Consider the following 17,642-nt stretch of genomic DNA (forward strand, 5'->3'; position numbering starts at 1 on the left):
GCTATCCTTTGCTAAACTCCAAGTTAAAACATAAGCCATCAAACTATTAAATGTGCTCAAAATGGCCCAAGTGTTATGCTGGGACTTGCTCTCAGTCCCCTGGTGGAACAGCTTCACCTGCCATACATATTTATACATTAGGTTGCCTGCTGAGAACATGAGGCCACAAACTGAGAAGTGGTGGTAGCTCAGTGGTTGTAGCTGTTCTATGATGGGAGACTGCAGTTCTGATCCCAGTGCAAACTGAACTATTGATCAACCTGGCAAAATAGGAGCTCCCCTTACTCTCAAGAGTTTATAAGAGTTTGGGAGTGTTTGGCTCTTTCCAATGATGTGACAGAAAATGTGTGAGCAGAACAAGTTAGTTTCTTCATGTCAGGCTTGGGTACAAAGTAGATGCCAAGTTCATCACCCTTAGGGTGTAGGTGTTTCTACACATTCCCAACAGCAAAGGTCAGGCTGTACATACTCCCTCAGAAATCTGCATATTGACTGAATAACCTAATCTCCACTGATATGTTGGATGGCCACAGGTGTTACAGTGGTATATACACATCACAGAGAAGCAGCACAAAAGCCCAAACCTGTGAGCTGCTCACTAAAACATGTGTTAGCTCCTCCCATGCAGCTGGAGGAACTTTGCTAAGGTGTAAGTTGTACTGGGCTCTGATTACTATGAGCCCTAAACTTCCAGATGGGCTGACTACATCTCCTCCTCCACAGCCAGAGAGTATCCACACATGCTTCTGTAGACAAGTGCATCCTGTACTGGTAAAAACCCATAAACAATTCAAGTCTTTCCCAGCTCATGGACCTTCTTCAGTGACTCAGCAGAAGGATGAGCTATGGCTTCCCTCTGCACTCTCCATTGTGGAGGATTTATAAGCATCATGCCATGTTGTCATTAGCAGTCCTTAGCCTAAACTTGCTGAACAGCCATTTTCATCAGGGATGTGCTAAACTGCTTCAGATAGCTGTTCACCACAAGGTGCATTAATCCACAGGCTGGCATTCCTGTCTTGTCTTTGCCCTATCACATGGCTGTATCCCAGTACTGGCTGTAACAGGAAGCCAGAAATGCAGATTACTAAGGACAGGCAAATGAATATTTAATTCAAACCAGCAAGGTGTTGTTTGCAGTTATTTATTTTACTAAAATGGTTACATATGTTGAAACAAAGAAGAGCAATAGTAATAGTGTTTTGTTTTTTTTCCCAATATCATAAATAATTATTGAGTCTTCATTAGCTGTTGGCTCAGCACTGATCATGTTTTTTGTTATTAAAAAACCAAAAGCCACACACACAATTCATTAGAATTTGTGTTTTCAGAGAACTCTAAAGCAGCAGTAGAAAAAAAAAAATAAATTAAAGGAAATGGTAACAAGAAATTATGCCAAGGATTGCTTAAATTTAAACCCCACTTGATGTGTTTTCCAGGTTGTTCTTTGTGCTTTGATCATTTGAAAAAGAAAGAACCATGAGCAGGTTGTTTATACAATGCTTGTCTTCTCCAGTCTTACTTCAGAGAAGTCCCCAGAAGTACCTTTCTTTTTGCCTTTTTCTTTTTTTTAAACATGACAAATTTTATTGTCCTTTATACAGACCAAAACACTCTGACTATTTCTAACAGAAAAGTTTGTCCAAACCGTCAATTTATTGTCACAAAATATTTAATACCAGAATAACTTATAATAGTATGAACAAAAGTGAAGTATCAGCTCTCTGCTATTAGTTATAAACTCACATTATTATGTCAAAAATCCAGTAAAGTATCAAAAATTAATGTTGTGGAATCTTGGGACACAGAATGATGCAAGTCAGTAAAAGGTATACTTCAACTGTTCATACAGTCATGACATACATTTCTTGCTTGGCACTTTTAAGTCAATGTAATCAGCAATTTAGAAAACAAAGTAAAAATATATATGTACAAAATATTTTCATATCAAATCATTTTCATTGTACACTAAATAAACTCAACAACATGTTATGTTACATCGAGAAGTTTCCTAAGAAGTCACACCAAGGCTGATACTTGCAATGTGTCTTGATTATTTTAGTGCAACTGGAACAGCCTCTACTTGCAAGTTAGTTTCGTCATTAGCACAGTCCTGCTTCCATTGAAGTGGGAGTTCTGCCATTAAACTTGGCGAGAGCAGGACTGAAGTCTTGTCTTGTTCATTGATGGCTCACCAAAAAGAGAAGCAAGGAAAGGAACAAGTAGGAAAAAACCCGACAGGATACCCACAGGAAAAAAAAAAAATATCCAAATCCTAGCAACAATCAGCTCTATTCCAGTTTTCTGTAACTGATTCTGTGTAAATTGGGTTTGGGTTTGCCACTGTTTATTCAAGCACTGTAAACCTCGTCAGACTATTGTTATATGACTTAAGAATAACTTGTACAACTCCCAATGAAACGTAAAAATAAACCTGGTTTTATGCCATTTGTTACACTCAACAGCAGTCAAGTTTAGAGACATGATATTAAATACATAGTTTACTATCTCCTTGAGGTCCTCCCACCTTCAATACTGAGATTTTTCAATGCTTCATTTCACATTGTGTTTCTAGTTCGGGCTTTGATAGTTAATATCTGAGCTTTTCCTCACTGAACTGTGAACTGTCAACCAACTGTCCTCATTTATGCAGTACCTACCAAACAAAAATGTTTAAACCACGTTACAGTGCCAAGTTCCACCACGGAAACTTTTTGGAGCTCCACTGCATACAATAAACGGTACTACAGATTTAGTTTTTGTACAAGAAGAAATCAATTTTTTGTTTCTATCAGATCTTCACTAAGTCACTAGCAAAGCTTTGAAACTGTGGAAATTCACCTTGAAGTTACAGCTAAAATCTTCTCAACTAGAAATCTTTTAACGAGCAACACAGCTGGGAGCAGAAGTTCAAAATAATCTGAACAATTAATTAACTTACTTCCTAAATTTGTGTGTTCTAGAGTATTGCACTTTTCAAAGGAATGATTTTGGTATTTTAATATACTGCATATACAGGTTAAGAAACATGCATAACAACCCCATTGTCACTTGGACAAAAACATACTGTACAATTTTTATAACACTGTTGATTAAAAAAACAAGGAGAAAGAGAGAGAGAGAGAGAGAGAAAATGATGTGACGATTTCATTACGACTCGTCGATTTGTACAAGTCAAACAAGCACAACTCTCCAGGGCCTCCAGCAGTAATGTGTTCAGCCCTAGGCTGCTTAAGCCCACTTGGAATAATATACAAAGTTTAAGCATTATGGCATTGTCATTTTGAGGCATAATACTGGTGTACCATGCCCACGTTATAGCTTATTTTTTTTGAAAGCAAGGCACTTACTGTAATAGCAATGCAAACATCTTATGCGCACTTTGATTAACATAAAATAAGTTAATGTCTTGATAAAAACAGGGTTTCTTTTATAATTTACATGCCTTTTATAGAAGCAATGGAACATTTCATTTAGTACAATGAAAATGTCTGAGTCAGAAGGAATATTATTACTTTTTTGTTTGTTTTTAAACTGACCGTACTGTAAAAGGGAACCTATTCGCCTCAGAGCTGTGAATCTGATCTTGCTGAAAACCAATCCCGTGAGGAAAATGTCCGTTGGGCAGGAAAAAGAAGTAGGACCCATCTCTTAAAACTGCTGAACTAACGGCACTTTCACAGTCTTTACTTCTGATATATGTGATGATTTCTGAATGATGCAGCTGGTAGTTCCCTGCAGTTTATCTTTCCCCTGGGCAAGGTTCGTTAGGGCCATAGCTGCGTTGATCTCCTTCCAGTACGTTTCATCTTTGCTGGTTCCTTTTCTGTTAGCTGCACTAGATTTAAGCAATAATAAATATTTACACATACAGCTTGCATTAGCTACCTGATGTCAGGAAAACTGTAATAAGAGTAGTAATTTTGGGAAACTGTCAAGTCCCTTACTCACCTTTCACACTTATTTGGTCCATTCTCCAGAGTTTCTGAAAACAGGGAAACAAAAAAAGAAGAAGTCTATTAACTTTCAATAGTTTTTATAACAAGCAAGTTCATGGAATAGGCATATGGAAAAATAACCTGAGATTAATTCCAAAGCTGATACCTGATTTCCAAATCAAATCTTTGTTTCAACACATATAAAGGGGCAGCTCCATGCAAGAGTCTGCCTGGCAAAATCTACTCTGAGCTTGGAGCAGGGCACACGTCAAAAAACCCCCCAACCAACAAACCAAAACAAACAACCAAAAAAAAAAACCCCAAGGAGGAGGTCTCCAAGACATTATCTTACAGAAATAGTCTTTGGTAAGGTAGGACCTCACTGAGCATCACCAGAACTGCACTGGCAAACCTGGTGCTGAATCCTGCCCAGTGCATCCCACAGCAGCCTATGTCCCTAAAAAGGTTATCTTGGTAATGGTGAGAATAAAGCTGGCCTTGAAGGTTCCCCTACATTTTGCAGGGTGATAGAGCTAATTTTTCAAAACATAAATCCCAAGGACATAAGGAATTGCAGAACCTAAAAATAAATATCAGGCTTCAGTGAAAGCCTTCCTGTGTGCACTAAAAATAGGCCCCTTGCCCATGCACGTGTGATGTGTGTGGTTTGAAATGCGCCTGGGGCTCAGGCACAGAAGCAGACTGAGAAGGATACAAGGAACAAGGACACCTGGTTAACAGCCTTCAAAGATGAAATTGCATCACAGACATGTTACACTTTCCCATCCAGAGTCACATTTGTTCATTCATGAAGTCCTCACGTTGCAGAGATGCCAAAAATATTTACCAGGCAGAGATGCTTGAGCTTTAGACATAGAAACATTCTAGGGGAGCAAGAAGCTGATGCCTAACTGCAACAGCTATGGAGAACCAGTCAAACAAAACAAACAGCAACAGCATGAGCACTAACAGCTACGTGATCCAAAAAGCCCCTGAGCACAGCAAAGCTTGTAAAGTAATGCACCTCTTTATGAGGTGCAACTAAAAATCCATCTTACTGCTCCATTTCCATCGAATTATTAATCAGAAGTTGATATTTTCTTTAAACAGACCTTCCAGGGGAATAAGTCTCAAAGCACACTGCAGCCCTTTGGAGCTCTCCACTTACATGGGTCTTTGCCCACCACCTACCAGCAGCTCATTTTCTCATAGCCACCCCACACTGAAAAACTCAGCCCAGTCATGCTTCCTACAACTTGGAGGTGACCATCCCCAAAGAGATGCATGGAGACCAGCTGTGATTTCAGATGTCAGATATTTGCCAAGCTGTTTGATAGACTAGACTAGACTAAAATTAACCAGGTTGGAAAAGACCTTTGAGATCACCGAGTCCAACCTACCATCCAACACTATCTAATCAACTAAATGATGGCACCAAGCGCCCCAACCAGTCTCTTCCTAAACAGTGATGGTGACTCCACCACCTCCCTGGGCAGCACATTCCAATGGCCAATCACTCTTTCTGTGAAGAACTTCTTCCTAACATCCAGCCTAAACCTCCCCTGCTGCAGCTTGAGACTGTGTCCTCTTGTTCTGGTACTGGGTGTCTGGGAGAAGAGACCAACCCCCTCCTGGCTCCAACCTCCCTTCATGTAGTTGTAGACAGGAATAAGGTCTCCCCTGAGCCTCCTCTTCTCCAGGCTAAGCAACCCCAGCTCCCTCAGCCTCTCCTCATAGGGCCTGTGCTCCAAACCCCTACCCAACTTTGCTGCCCTTCTCTGGACATATTCCGGCAAGTCAACATCTTTCCTAAACTGAGAGTCCCAGAACTGGACACAGGACTCAAGGTGTGGTATTCAAGAGGGGGGGAAGTTCAATCTATGTGGAGGAGAGGGAATCAAGGAATAAAGAAACATTTGAGATAGGTCCTGAATGACACCAGAAGTCTCCTTCTTCGTGCTGTATGTACTTGGCTACAAAGCCCTCTACACATTTTTTTTCTCATTTAAATAGAGATTATTTGAAAGAGGAGGTTTAGGACTGAACAGGCCAGTAGGTATAGAAATGGAAATGGCAAGTAACAGCGAATGTTGTTGCCAGGGCAAACCTGGATATAAATACACCTCTCTCAGGCATCTGTCAGTTTCTTTTGCTGTTGGAAAATATTTCCTAAGAACAAAAAAACTGCTTGTACAAACTTCTGAGGAAAGTAGGTGTGAATGGTGACACAAATTCCATTTCCAGCATCTATTTGAAGGAGTATTTGCAAACTGGTGTTTAGCCAGCTCTAAAAGAAAGCAGCTTGCCCATGGTATATAAAAGCAGCAGCAAAGCTAGAAAAAAAAATCCAGGAGCAAAAATGTTACCTATTTTCTAACTCTGCTGAAAACCTGAATGAGAAATCTTTTCTTTTTTAAAATTCCATTCAAATTTTATGTGTTTTCAAACAAATAATTTATGTCACAGAAACTCAACACGGAGTTAGGATAAAACCTATTAGCTCTTGCTAGTAACTGCTGGAAAAGCATGTCAATACAATGAAGTCTGAGAATCCGTCATTTCAAAGCACAGAACCCCTTCCTCTTGCCAAAATTCCTCTCTGCTCTACCAAACCTCTGACAGCCTATCCCAGCTTGCACCACCACAGCATCCAAGCAACTCACATCTGTCTGAACAGCCCTTAGTGAAGGAATGAAGTATTACCATCACCTTTTGGATGGGGATAACCTCATTGAGAGAGAGGTAAAAAACCATTCCTCATGCTCTCCTGGACATCCTGCTGGTCAAAACAACTCGATCCAACTCAAAAGGAAGAGTAGGGTCCACCTCACTTGCCATGATCCTACCATCTATGTCATGTATCCTTATACAGGCCAGTTGTCCGTTGACAAATGTCCATCGAGAAGTGGTTTTAGCCCACCTAGCTAACACTGCAGTCCAACAACTCTGAGTGCTGCTGAAAAATCAGACTACGAAGCCCTCTGTTATGGACATCTCCTCCCACTATTTCCCTTTGGGCAATATTACCATCCATGTAGATACGCTGTGAGCTGGATAATGTCTCCTTCAGACATTAAACTGCTGATGTAACTACAGCCTCACTAGCTTAGCTCAGCCTGGAAGAAACACAGTCTGGACATGTCTGGCTCGTCACTGACAAGAAAGGGAACAGATAACAAAAACTTATTAAATAACCAGAAAAAGAAGAGGTGTTTTTTGTCCATCATTTTACTTTTTCTTCATCTTCTGCAATCTACCTGCTCTACCCAATTACTAATTAAAGCTTTGCTATTTGACAGATCTGCATAACAATTGCAAAGCCTATTTCAACAATGCTAAAAGCAACATTTTGGTGAGACTGTTTAATGAATATAATCAAAGAACAGCGTTCTCAGCATGGCAAGTGCTTGGTTTCTTGATCAGCACACACCACATTCCTAGATTTCTTCTCTGAGGTAATAAGGAAATGGCACTGGGACTGGATAACATCTCTGGAAATGGTGATGGAAGGAATGGAAAAATAATGCAGCATACTGGATCTCACTAAGCAGCCTCAGCTAAGGACAGACCTTGCACTTCACTCGTGAGTCTTCTCTCACTACAGGAGAAGCAGCACTTTAATACAAGTTACTAGATGCACCACAGCTGCCCTCTCCATGTGTTGTGGTGAACTTTAATACACTTTAGGAGGCACCCACCTCTGGTCTCTCCAGAAAAGTGTAATCCTCTCACTACTTGGACCAAGGCAGGCTGCCAAACAGATTGCAACCCTACAGATCGATCAAGCTTATGTCAACATGTCAAGTGACTCCAGAGAAAGCCAATACTGATCCATTATTATATTCCACACTGTTCCCAGTGATAGGGTGCATGCTGAAGTTTACCAACAGCACACTGCTGGTCAGCACAAATAACTTTCCTAAACAAACTACAGCTGTGCTCTAATACCACATTTATTAATTGAAATCCCCCAAAAAGCTGCTGCTGAAGGTGGTTTGTTCTGTCTCAGAAAGCAATGCATTTCTTGTGAAAGGGACTTGAAAGGCTTTCAGCACGTATTGAGATCCTAGAATAAGTTTACTTAATATTAAACAACACACACTTTAAACAGTGGCCATTTACAATTGGAAAGCCTGAAGCACTATGAAAATGGAAACTCTATTTAAAATTAGTCATTGTCACTTATACCTCATTTTCTGGTGCTTCACTCTGCTCCCAGTTGAAAGCATCCAAAGAATCAGCTTTTGCCTGGCCAGGAATGTCTCATTCTGCTCTCACCATCCACCCAAAGAAGCCAGCAAGGCGGGATATTTGTTCCCCCTTGTTTATAATAGGAAGTCACCATAAATCACATTTCAATGGAATCCTGTATACCTTTCCATTAGTAGTTTTCAGTATACAGTTTACCTCAGCACGCAGTGCCAAGAGTGTAGTCATTAGACAATACCAGCTTTGTGATACAGTATGGTATTTTTCAGGACTCACCTAATTATTAATAATATATGTAGCATATATTATTATTATTATTATTATTTCACCAAGAAATTTCTTCATAAATATTCACTGGTTGACCCTGACAGCTCTCTAGCAAGGTAGCTTGCAGTCCCATTTTAGCAGAGATGGAAATGGGTCTCAGAAGTCCAAAGACAACATGCCTAGGCAATACCAATACTTCGACTATTTCACATGCCTATAAGAGCACAGTTTCTCAGGATTTCTCCTATGTTTAAATTGTTTTCCTTTGTTCTTCTAGGAAGGCCCACCCAAAGCAAATAAATCCCAAGGTCCTTGAGGACAAATTACGACTGGACAATAGCATCACTTACCTCCGGTACACTTCCATTACACCTGACTGTTGTCAAAATAATATACAAATAATTCTCAAGAACAACATTTAAGTACATCCATAGTGTCCTTTCACATAATGCATCCAGTATTAGAGAAGAAAGGCAGGGCATAAATTCCATTGCACATTTGCCTGATGCAATTCATAACCTACAAAGACTCTCCGGCTACATGGGGCTTGCAGCACATTCAAGTCTTTCAGAACAATTCAGACCCTTATCGTGCACCCAGTCCAGACTAATAACTTTTATATACTTGGATGAATTCAGGAGTGTGCTAAATAAATGTTAATTACAGTTATACTTTACTCTGTGCATCCAAGAATTCCAACCTAAGAATATCAAGTGTGTGGTGATGAACTGACCTCATCTCAAGGCCCTGCTGGAAAGAGCAAAGGAAAGACTGACCACTTCCATAGGACCAAGAAGCATCCAAGTCACTCCCCCACTTGGTGTTACAGACAGCTCATGCTGAACCACAACAACTGACTTTAAACTCCTGCTCTGTGTTATCAGGTAACACTGACAGAGCAAAGATGGCTTGAAACCAGCAGGGGAAAGAATGTGTGAATGAGGGAGTGAGACAGAGAAAAAAGGGTACAGAACATGATGTAGTGGGGAAAAAATGGACATGGAAGTCAAGACACAGTAGGTCAGTCCCACATCACCATCATGTTTCTTGAAGCTACTTAAACATGTACAGATTCCTGACTAATTATACACCTTCTATTCTCGCTCAAAACACAGGGGAAAAGAGAGCTGCTGGCCCCAGATGGTGAATACTATAAAATATTTGTTGGTTCAATAAAAGGTCCTGTGTAACTTATCTTCATTTTAAAACTGGCAATGCTATTCAGCTGTTTCTCTCACTGCCTCTCCTGAACTTTCTTTTGTTGGTTTTGGAGACTCTGGCTTAACATGTGTTGACCAGCATTTTCAAAACAAGCAAGAAGAGGAAAAGGAGGGAGGAACAGGAAATAAATTGGGGCAGCTGAATGAAAAATGAAGTTTACATGTGTGTGTAAATTAGCGGTGAGATGAAGTATTTCTGTAGGTCACACACACACATCCCTTGACTCTAGCATTTTCCAAACCACAATTTCAGGGCACATATGACTTTCAGATCTCTGTTTTGCCAAGAACAAACTGGGTTAACTGGAGTTAATATTCCTATACTCTTCTCCATTGCCAAGGCTCCTTTCCTCCCAAAGGATCCCAAAGTAAACCATGAATCTCTAGCATTCACCCACACCTGGGGAGGAAAGGTAGCTTAGTTCAGCAGGGCAAGGGAGGGGAAACTGTAGCCCAAAGCAGCAGGCCAGGCTCTTTCCTCTTGTAAGAAATGACATTTAATCTTGGTGCCAAGACTGTAGCATCCTTTGGAAAACCCCAGCACAGCAACCCTCAGCTCCTTCAGCTTGAATTGTAGGAAGCACAGGCTGGCCTTCCCATGCTTACACCTGCAGGGTTCCCATTTTGAGACTGATGTGAACAAGTGGTTTCCATAGGTATACTGCTTAGCCAGAGACTGTGCTACCAAAGGCCTTCTACAGACAGGCAAGACTCATCTAATCCAGCACAGTGACTCTTAAAACCCTTTTCCTTTTGCACCCTCCTCTCAGGTTTCCTCAGGGATATCAGACCTATTAAGGACAGATTATGGGGAAACACAGACAGGAAAGCTCATGCTGGAAGAGACTATAAACCACAGTTTCTCCTACAGAAACGTTCCTCAAACTTGCCCTGGTGGCTAACCTTCTGCAGACCTAGGGCAACTCCATGAGATCTGCTCAGTGTTGTCCTTCATGAAGCCATTCCTGCCCAGAGCAGGTCGTGGATTGGGTGGGTTCATGTGAAACCATTCAGTTGGGGCTGGCAGTACTTGTGCAGCAGAGCATTCTGTGGAGGGACAGAAGTCCCCATTGGAGTTTCAGATGACCTGTAGCTGCAGACATAGTGAGGCAGTGTGACCTGGGAGCATGCATGATAACAATCACAGCTGGTCTGAGCTCATGGGGGTACCGGATTTCTACTGACAGAGATTTATTACTGTGTCCTTTTGCTGGGTGGGAAGAGGAAAGCTGTCAGAAATGTGCACGAACAAGATCCGGGCCCAGGCTCTAGAGAAAAGGTCTTTTCAGCAAACCTTTCATTTATGGCTGCTTCTTCCAAGAGGAGGTTAGGAAGTAGCTTGTAATAAAGTTAGTCCCACAACCCTGTTACCTCAGTCCTTTGGCTTCACAGTGACACCAAGTATAACAACTGTCATCACCTGTTACATCTTTTCAGATGACCAAACTGTATAATGACAACTTAGGTTCACAGTAATGGCTACAGTGAATATTATTCCCTATTCTCCCAGTGTTGTGTTTGTTTTTGGTTGTTTTTTTCCCCCCCAGGAACAGCTTTAGCCTTGGTCTGACCTTTTCTGTTAAGACTCATAGGTTGGATCTTGCCAATACTAGAAATGTTTCTTTGCCATCACATCTCAGATCAAGCCTTTTCAGGGTACTCTTCCTTTGAAATTTGCTTCTTGCACAACAACAACAACAGAAGATATAAGCTGTAACTGTGAGGAACTGGTCCCACTTGAGGTTTATTCCTGAATACCTGGGAACTTTTTTTATCCCAGGAGCCTGCTGAAGGGGGACTATGCACCTAGTTACATTTTAATACATGTAATTTTTATAAAATGAGAGTACATGCCCAGAGAGACTGGGATAGGTGCATTTTATAAACCATAAAAGAGGATTGAGTTTGCAAGTCTGCATTAACATTTGCATTAATGAGTGCACTGAAAGCTCCACATAATAGTAGGCACGGTGCAAACGGTCTTACAGTCCTGGGCTATGCACCTGCATGTAAGAATTTATGAGCTAGCAAATTAGATACAAACCCGGCGTAAATCACCTCATTGTTTGGGCTGTCAGGGCTGGCTCTAAATTTCCCATGACCAGTGACAGTGTGTTCCCTTTGGTGAGATGCAGGGCACCGTGTGAGACTTGTTTTCTTAGCCAGAGTAGAGTTTGTAATGGCAGTCAGGGCTGTGTAGTGTTGGAGGCGAGCTGTTAACGAACTGACAGTTGTATGGTATTATTTTCCTTGCAAGTTTGCTGCAAAGCTGACTGAAATCAAATCTTTCCTCGCTGACTTGGCATGCAATTAGCAGTGTAATGTTGTCAGGTTCCTTGGTGAGAGTCTCCCAATGGATAAACAAATATCTGATCTAGGCTGCTTTTGTTTTTGGTTTTTTGTTGTGGTTGGGTTTTGGGGGTTTTTTTTGGTGTTATTCAGAAAGGGCTTTACTGTACATGCTGACTGGAAGGATGAAGTTGTTAGCCCATTATGGGTTAACAGTGAAAACCAAGCCAGGCAGCAGGGAAGGGGGAGGGTGACAAAGAAAAGAGGAGAAAGGAAGAAAGAAAAAATAAAGGAAAGGGCATGGGAGATGTGAGGGGGAAAAAACAGAAAAGGAAATGAGAAAATGGGAAATGAAGATTCATTAGAAAAAGAAGAGTAAGGAATATGAAGAGAGAAAGCACACCACTGTTCTATTTAATAAAAAATATCTTTTTCCCACCCAGGAATCTCGCTGTTGTGCAGGCAAGGCACGTTCAGGCTTTCACTCTGGGCCTAAAAAGTTTAAATGGGAGCTCTTAAATCCTAAAATAAGGCTTTAAAAGTAAAAAGTTGAAGTCAAATGCAGCCAGGGTAAGCACTATTACACTCAAGCCCAATTGTTTTTCATTAAAAAAGCAGGGTGAAAGGGAGGGTTTCAAAGCCATATTTCAAACCTAGGCTGACACTACAGCAGTAAAAATCTGATTTTGTTCTGGTAGTTGGCTGTGGGTTTGGGTGCAGCCCCTCCCTCTGCGGTGTAAGGTTATGATATGAATGTGTGCACACAGGATATTTTCAGAAGCCTCCTGCAGAATTCGGAGAAAAGTGCCCCCCTAGCTCCTGCGGCCCCGCTTGCAGCAGCCAGCTCCTCTCCAGCCCCTGGGAGCCAACTGGGCTCAGACATGGCATATGCTGAACAAAAGCAATTTAAATTACAAGGTGTTGTATTTTCAGGCAAGCGGAGGAACTTCTAAGTCAATGCCAGAACTGATTTCCAGGATGTGTTTAGCCAGCGGCATGGAGTAAAGAATGAGTAAGTCCATCAAGGAGGGAATATTCAGAGTTTCTTTCACTTGCCTGTAAGATACAGAAGAGACTGAGAAAGAGGGTGTTTTAAACACAGCTACTTCCATCCACTGCATGGAGTCCTGGGATGTGCACAACACCTATGGCCAAATAAACCCCAGGTACCTCTGTGGGATCACAAGCATAAAAACTCAAGCAGCTTGTAAGGGAGTGCAGGAGCACGCACAGGGCTCCAACAATCACAACAGCCATTATAAAGGCTGTGGGCTGCAAAAGAGACTCACAGTAATGCCAGACAATTGCTGCATAACAGATTCTACGAATCAAGGGACTACATGTGAAATTTTAAAATGATTTATAGATGTCTATTCATATCTAGATGTATTTATATCTGCTTTGATGGTACGCAAGCAGAAAACTAGGACTGCCTAAGCAGCCTGCCCTTTCTCTAAGCAGGCTGTGAGATACTGCAGTACAGCCACACATGGTATTTAGTTTGGCCACCACCTCCTTGAAGGCACAGGATGGACCTGCTCCAGCACCAAACACAGAGCAGTGAGATCCTTCCCCACATAACCTCAGCACCACGGCACAGCAGCTCTGAGGCTGTTGCAGTAGGAGGACACAGGAAGATAAGATATAGTCAAATGGATTTAACAATGCCAAGTAAATCATGACTGTGATTGGCAATCTCTCTGCTGTGCTATGGGTTTGTGTGTGGCTCAATAACCTGTTCTAACTGACCTCTTCACACGTGTCCTGGTACACCCCTCAGTCTCTGAACTCTGACTAAAGAGCCTGGGCTCTCAGAGGAGCAAACGAGGCCAACAAGAGCTGTGCTTTGAATGTATAAAGAGCCATGAAATCATGAGCATCCAGGTCTTTTTTGGTGCCTCAGCTCCCCGCTTGTGAAATCCTACAGATGTCTTCTGAAAACAACTGTATTTGAGTTTGCAATGGACCAGATGAAATGGAACAGCTCAGCACAAAATCAGTCGTCCTGTCCTTGGAGGTGCTCAGCTGCTTTCACCTCAGTGCTCTGCCAGTAGAGAAGTGGCACAAAATGAGGATGTGAACTGGTCTTTGAGCCTTCCTTCAAACTGGGCTAGCTGTTGTCACATACCTCCCTGACCATATGGAGAATAACCAGCAGAAAGAAACATTGCTGAGTGACCTGCAGGGTGAATGGTTGCCTGTGGGTTATTCTCACCTCCAGTTTCACAAAAATGGTTTAAGCATTTGATTGCATTACTTTTGAGTCAAGATTTTAGTTCTGTTCCCTCTCCTTTCCCTTGGGAAGCTCCCACAGTCCTCATGCTCCTGCTCACCATAACTCATACTGTTACTATTTCCATTACAGGATTTCTTTCCACACCTAAATATTCCCAGACACCTTCTGAACAGGCCCTCAGAGATTCTAGTAAAGTGGGAGGTATGTCAAGAAGGGCTGTTTTCAGTTTCCCTATTCACTGAGTGAGTCAGAGGCAGCACATCAAACCAGGCAAAAGCAGGGATGCTCCTGGAGCAGAAGAAAGATGAGCCCGGAATGATGCAGGAAGATGCACCTGTTTGCCAAGAGATTTTGAAGGAGCAGAAACACCTCCTTCTACTCCAAACATCATCTCGTATTAAAAATGGTTTGGATCCTATTGCACTGCATTTGCAATGACTCTGCAGGAGAATGACAAGAGCCCACAAACTACCCTATCATGGAAATTAGTGCAGTGTAACAAATTGGCCAGACTGAGCTTGAGCAGCAAAATCCTGACATTGCAGATGCTCACTAACTGACAGGTGTAAGAGCCCTTCACAGCAGAGACTTTGCATAAGACACTTGAGGCTCCTGCACTCCAAAAGAGCACGTGTGGAGGGTCCTGAAACAGTAGTAGGCCAGTACTTAACGTTGCAAAGACCCTGGATGTGAACAGCTTTGTGGAAGAAGATGGAATTGCTCTCTTGGCAAAACATGTGAAATTGCCTGTGATAACAGGAGTGAGAGCAAGGATGACTGAACAAATATTTGCACTGAATGCCTTGTCAGGACAGGGGAAATGCTACTGATATGATCTTTACTTTCAATGTTACTGCTTCTGACAGTCTTACAGACTTTGCAGATGTTTATTGGCCACTAAATCATTCTCCAAGAATGTTGACTCCGTTCCCAAACCTGAAGAGTCTGAATGTGAAGGAGTTTGTTATTCAACACGCACTGCTGCTTTTGGAGACAGTGATTTTCAAGAAACCAGCAGGAAAGGATCACCAACTGATAACAACATGGCTCTGAATTCAGGTTTCCCAGCACCTGAGGCCCCAGACATTGAGGCAGGCCTGAGCAGATGTGTGGGGGGTATCCATGTGGCACCGCACACTGTACGAGCTGGCACAGCAAGGGCTGCACTGCACTGAGGGACTTGTACAGTAGCAGTGCGGCTTGCTAGCTCATCCTGACCTGGATATGCTGCTTGCAGTTCTCACTATAGCACAACTGCAGCCACTTTGGGACCTCTGTAAAATTTGTTCCATGGTGCTGCAGGGGTTGTTGCTGTGCCATGTAGCTCCTCTAGCTGTAGGACACATTGCATAGCAATGAGGTGCATTCAGACCCTCTGCCATTCATCCCAGGAAGAGCGGTTTGCAAAGATGCAATTGCTGAGCTGTAGAGGACCCTAAGCCACAATATTTCAAGCCAAACAGATTTGCTTTCAAATGGAGAGTATCTGAACCTCGGGCAAGATGCCCAGGCTGTTTCTCTTAGTGAGGATGCCAATTCTCTGAGATCACTGCAAACAGCTCTTACCTGAAAAAGCTATACTGGCCACTGGAAATGACACCTAAATAGCAACTACACCAAAACACTAGTAACAGTAACTCTGATGGTGATGACACATACCTTTTAAATAATAAATGATAGAAACTAAACCATGTCTTTGCACTAATAAAGTGACAAATTATCAAAGCACAATGTATTACTACCACAGGACTAAAATGTATTAGCCAGAACTATTAAATATATTGGGAGAATCCTAAAAAGGCATTGATTGCCTCAACTGCTGCATCCCAAGATCAAGAAGGGTATGGAATTGCTGAGAGCAGGAGCAAGCATCACACATACATTGTGTACTTGCATAATGGCCTTGCAGCCTCACCTCCCTTTTAAAGAGTTAAGATCCTGAATATCCACCTCTATAGAGCAAATCAATGAGACAGGAAGCCATGGTTCCAGACATAACTCACTTCCATAGTTTTTAGGGAATAACTGGTGAAAAAACCCTTAGATCCTTTGATCTCTCCAACACAGCCCAGCTCTAGGCTTTGAGGCTTTGGACAGAGGATGAGAGGACTCTGAGCAGCCAGGGAAGCCAGGCAGTTACAATACAAAGGCTAAAACTCTGTGAACTGAAATGTTGCATGTTCTCTAATTAACTCATTGCTATTACTAGTGGTACTTCTGTTTCAACTTTTAAACCAATAAAGGGCTTTTCTTTCATTTTGAAAGACTTCTGAGTTTTTACTTTTACCTGTGAGCCAAAACTTTCCCACAGAGCCCCAGCCTACACATCACAGTTTGCCAAGTTTGCACCTCCAACCACAACTAAGCAGGTATTTTTCAATACTCTCCTGATAGCACTTTCTGGGCAACTACCATTCCAGTTGGCAATATTTTGAGGGCTGCTTAGAATAGAATAGAATAGAATAGAATAGAATAGACCAGACAGGTTGGAAGAGACCTTCAAGATCATTGTGTCCAACCTACCATCCAACACCATCTAATCAACTAAACCATGGCACCAAGCACCCCATCAAGCCTCCTCCTGAACACCTCCAATGATGGTGACTCCACCACCTCCCTGGGCAGCACATTCCAATGGGCAATCACTCTCTCTGTGAAGAATTTCCTCCTAACAAGAATTTCCGCCTAAACCTCCCCTGGTACAGCCTGAGACTGTGTCCTCTTGTTCTGGTGCTGGTTGCCTGGGAGAAGAGATCAGCCCCCCCTGTCTACAACCTCCCTTCCGGTAGTTGCAGGGAGCAATAAGGTCTCCCCTGAGCCTCCTCTTCTCCAGGCTAAGCAACCCCAGCTCCCTCAGCCTCTCTTCACAGGGCTTGTGTTCCAAACTGAATGCTGCTGATCATCCTCAGCCCTGTAGAGAGCAAAAGGAGGCTCTCCCTTTCCTCTAGCATCTCAAACACAGATGGCTGCCACAACTCAAGCCAAGTTCTGCTTGATGGTTCTCAGATTTGCAATTAGTACCTGCCTTGCACTCTTCCAAACGATGGCACCTGGCACATTCTGGGTTTGTGTTTTATTTTTGACCACCTCATTAGTCTTTGTGGCAAAGGAGAAATCCAAGAATAAGAACCAGGATGCTGACACTATGCCTCTACCCTTAGGAGGAGAAGCCACACTGTTCAACCAGGCCTGGGAGGATCATCTCCTGCTTTGTTTCTGAAATCTGCATCTTGGTTAAAAAGAACAAAGTAAAGGAACACACAGGAATGTATAGGCATATCCACAGCTTGCAACTCTCAATTAAAATAGCTCCTCAGTCATGCAGTCTTCCATCACCTTCTTCTTCCACCTCCTCCTTATGCACAATTGAAGCATCATTTTTCTTTTGATATTATGGTGGCAGAAGAGAAAAATGAAGCAAGATGCTTCTGCAGTGGTTCTCTCGAAAACCATCCAAGCCTACCTGCTGAGATGATACTTAGC

The 17,642-nt window shown here is 42.3% G+C and overlaps 1 protein-coding gene across 4 annotated transcripts in view; it reads right to left on the reverse strand.

Moving 5' to 3' along the window:
* Positions 1-1,566: 1,566 nt before the first annotated feature.
* Positions 1,567-17,642, reverse strand: part of MKX (mohawk homeobox) — a 46,369-nt gene continuing 30,293 nt past the window's right edge. For 3 of the 4 annotated variants that reach the window (XM_054171413.1, XM_054171414.1, XM_009898571.2), the window contains 2 exons: positions 3,952-3,985; positions 1,567-3,838 (listed from right to left, as the gene is read on the reverse strand). In XM_054171413.1, the coding sequence (XP_054027388.1) occupies positions 3,652-3,838; positions 3,952-3,985 (221 nt within the window). In that variant the 3' untranslated portion in view covers positions 1,567-3,651. The remainder of the gene's footprint in view (positions 3,839-3,951; positions 3,986-17,642) is intronic. The other variant, XM_054171415.1, reaches the window with a different exon arrangement.

Source organism: Dryobates pubescens, chromosome 21 (genome assembly GCF_014839835.1).
Source record: "Dryobates pubescens isolate bDryPub1 chromosome 21, bDryPub1.pri, whole genome shotgun sequence".
NCBI lineage: Eukaryota > Metazoa > Chordata > Aves > Piciformes > Picidae > Dryobates > Dryobates pubescens.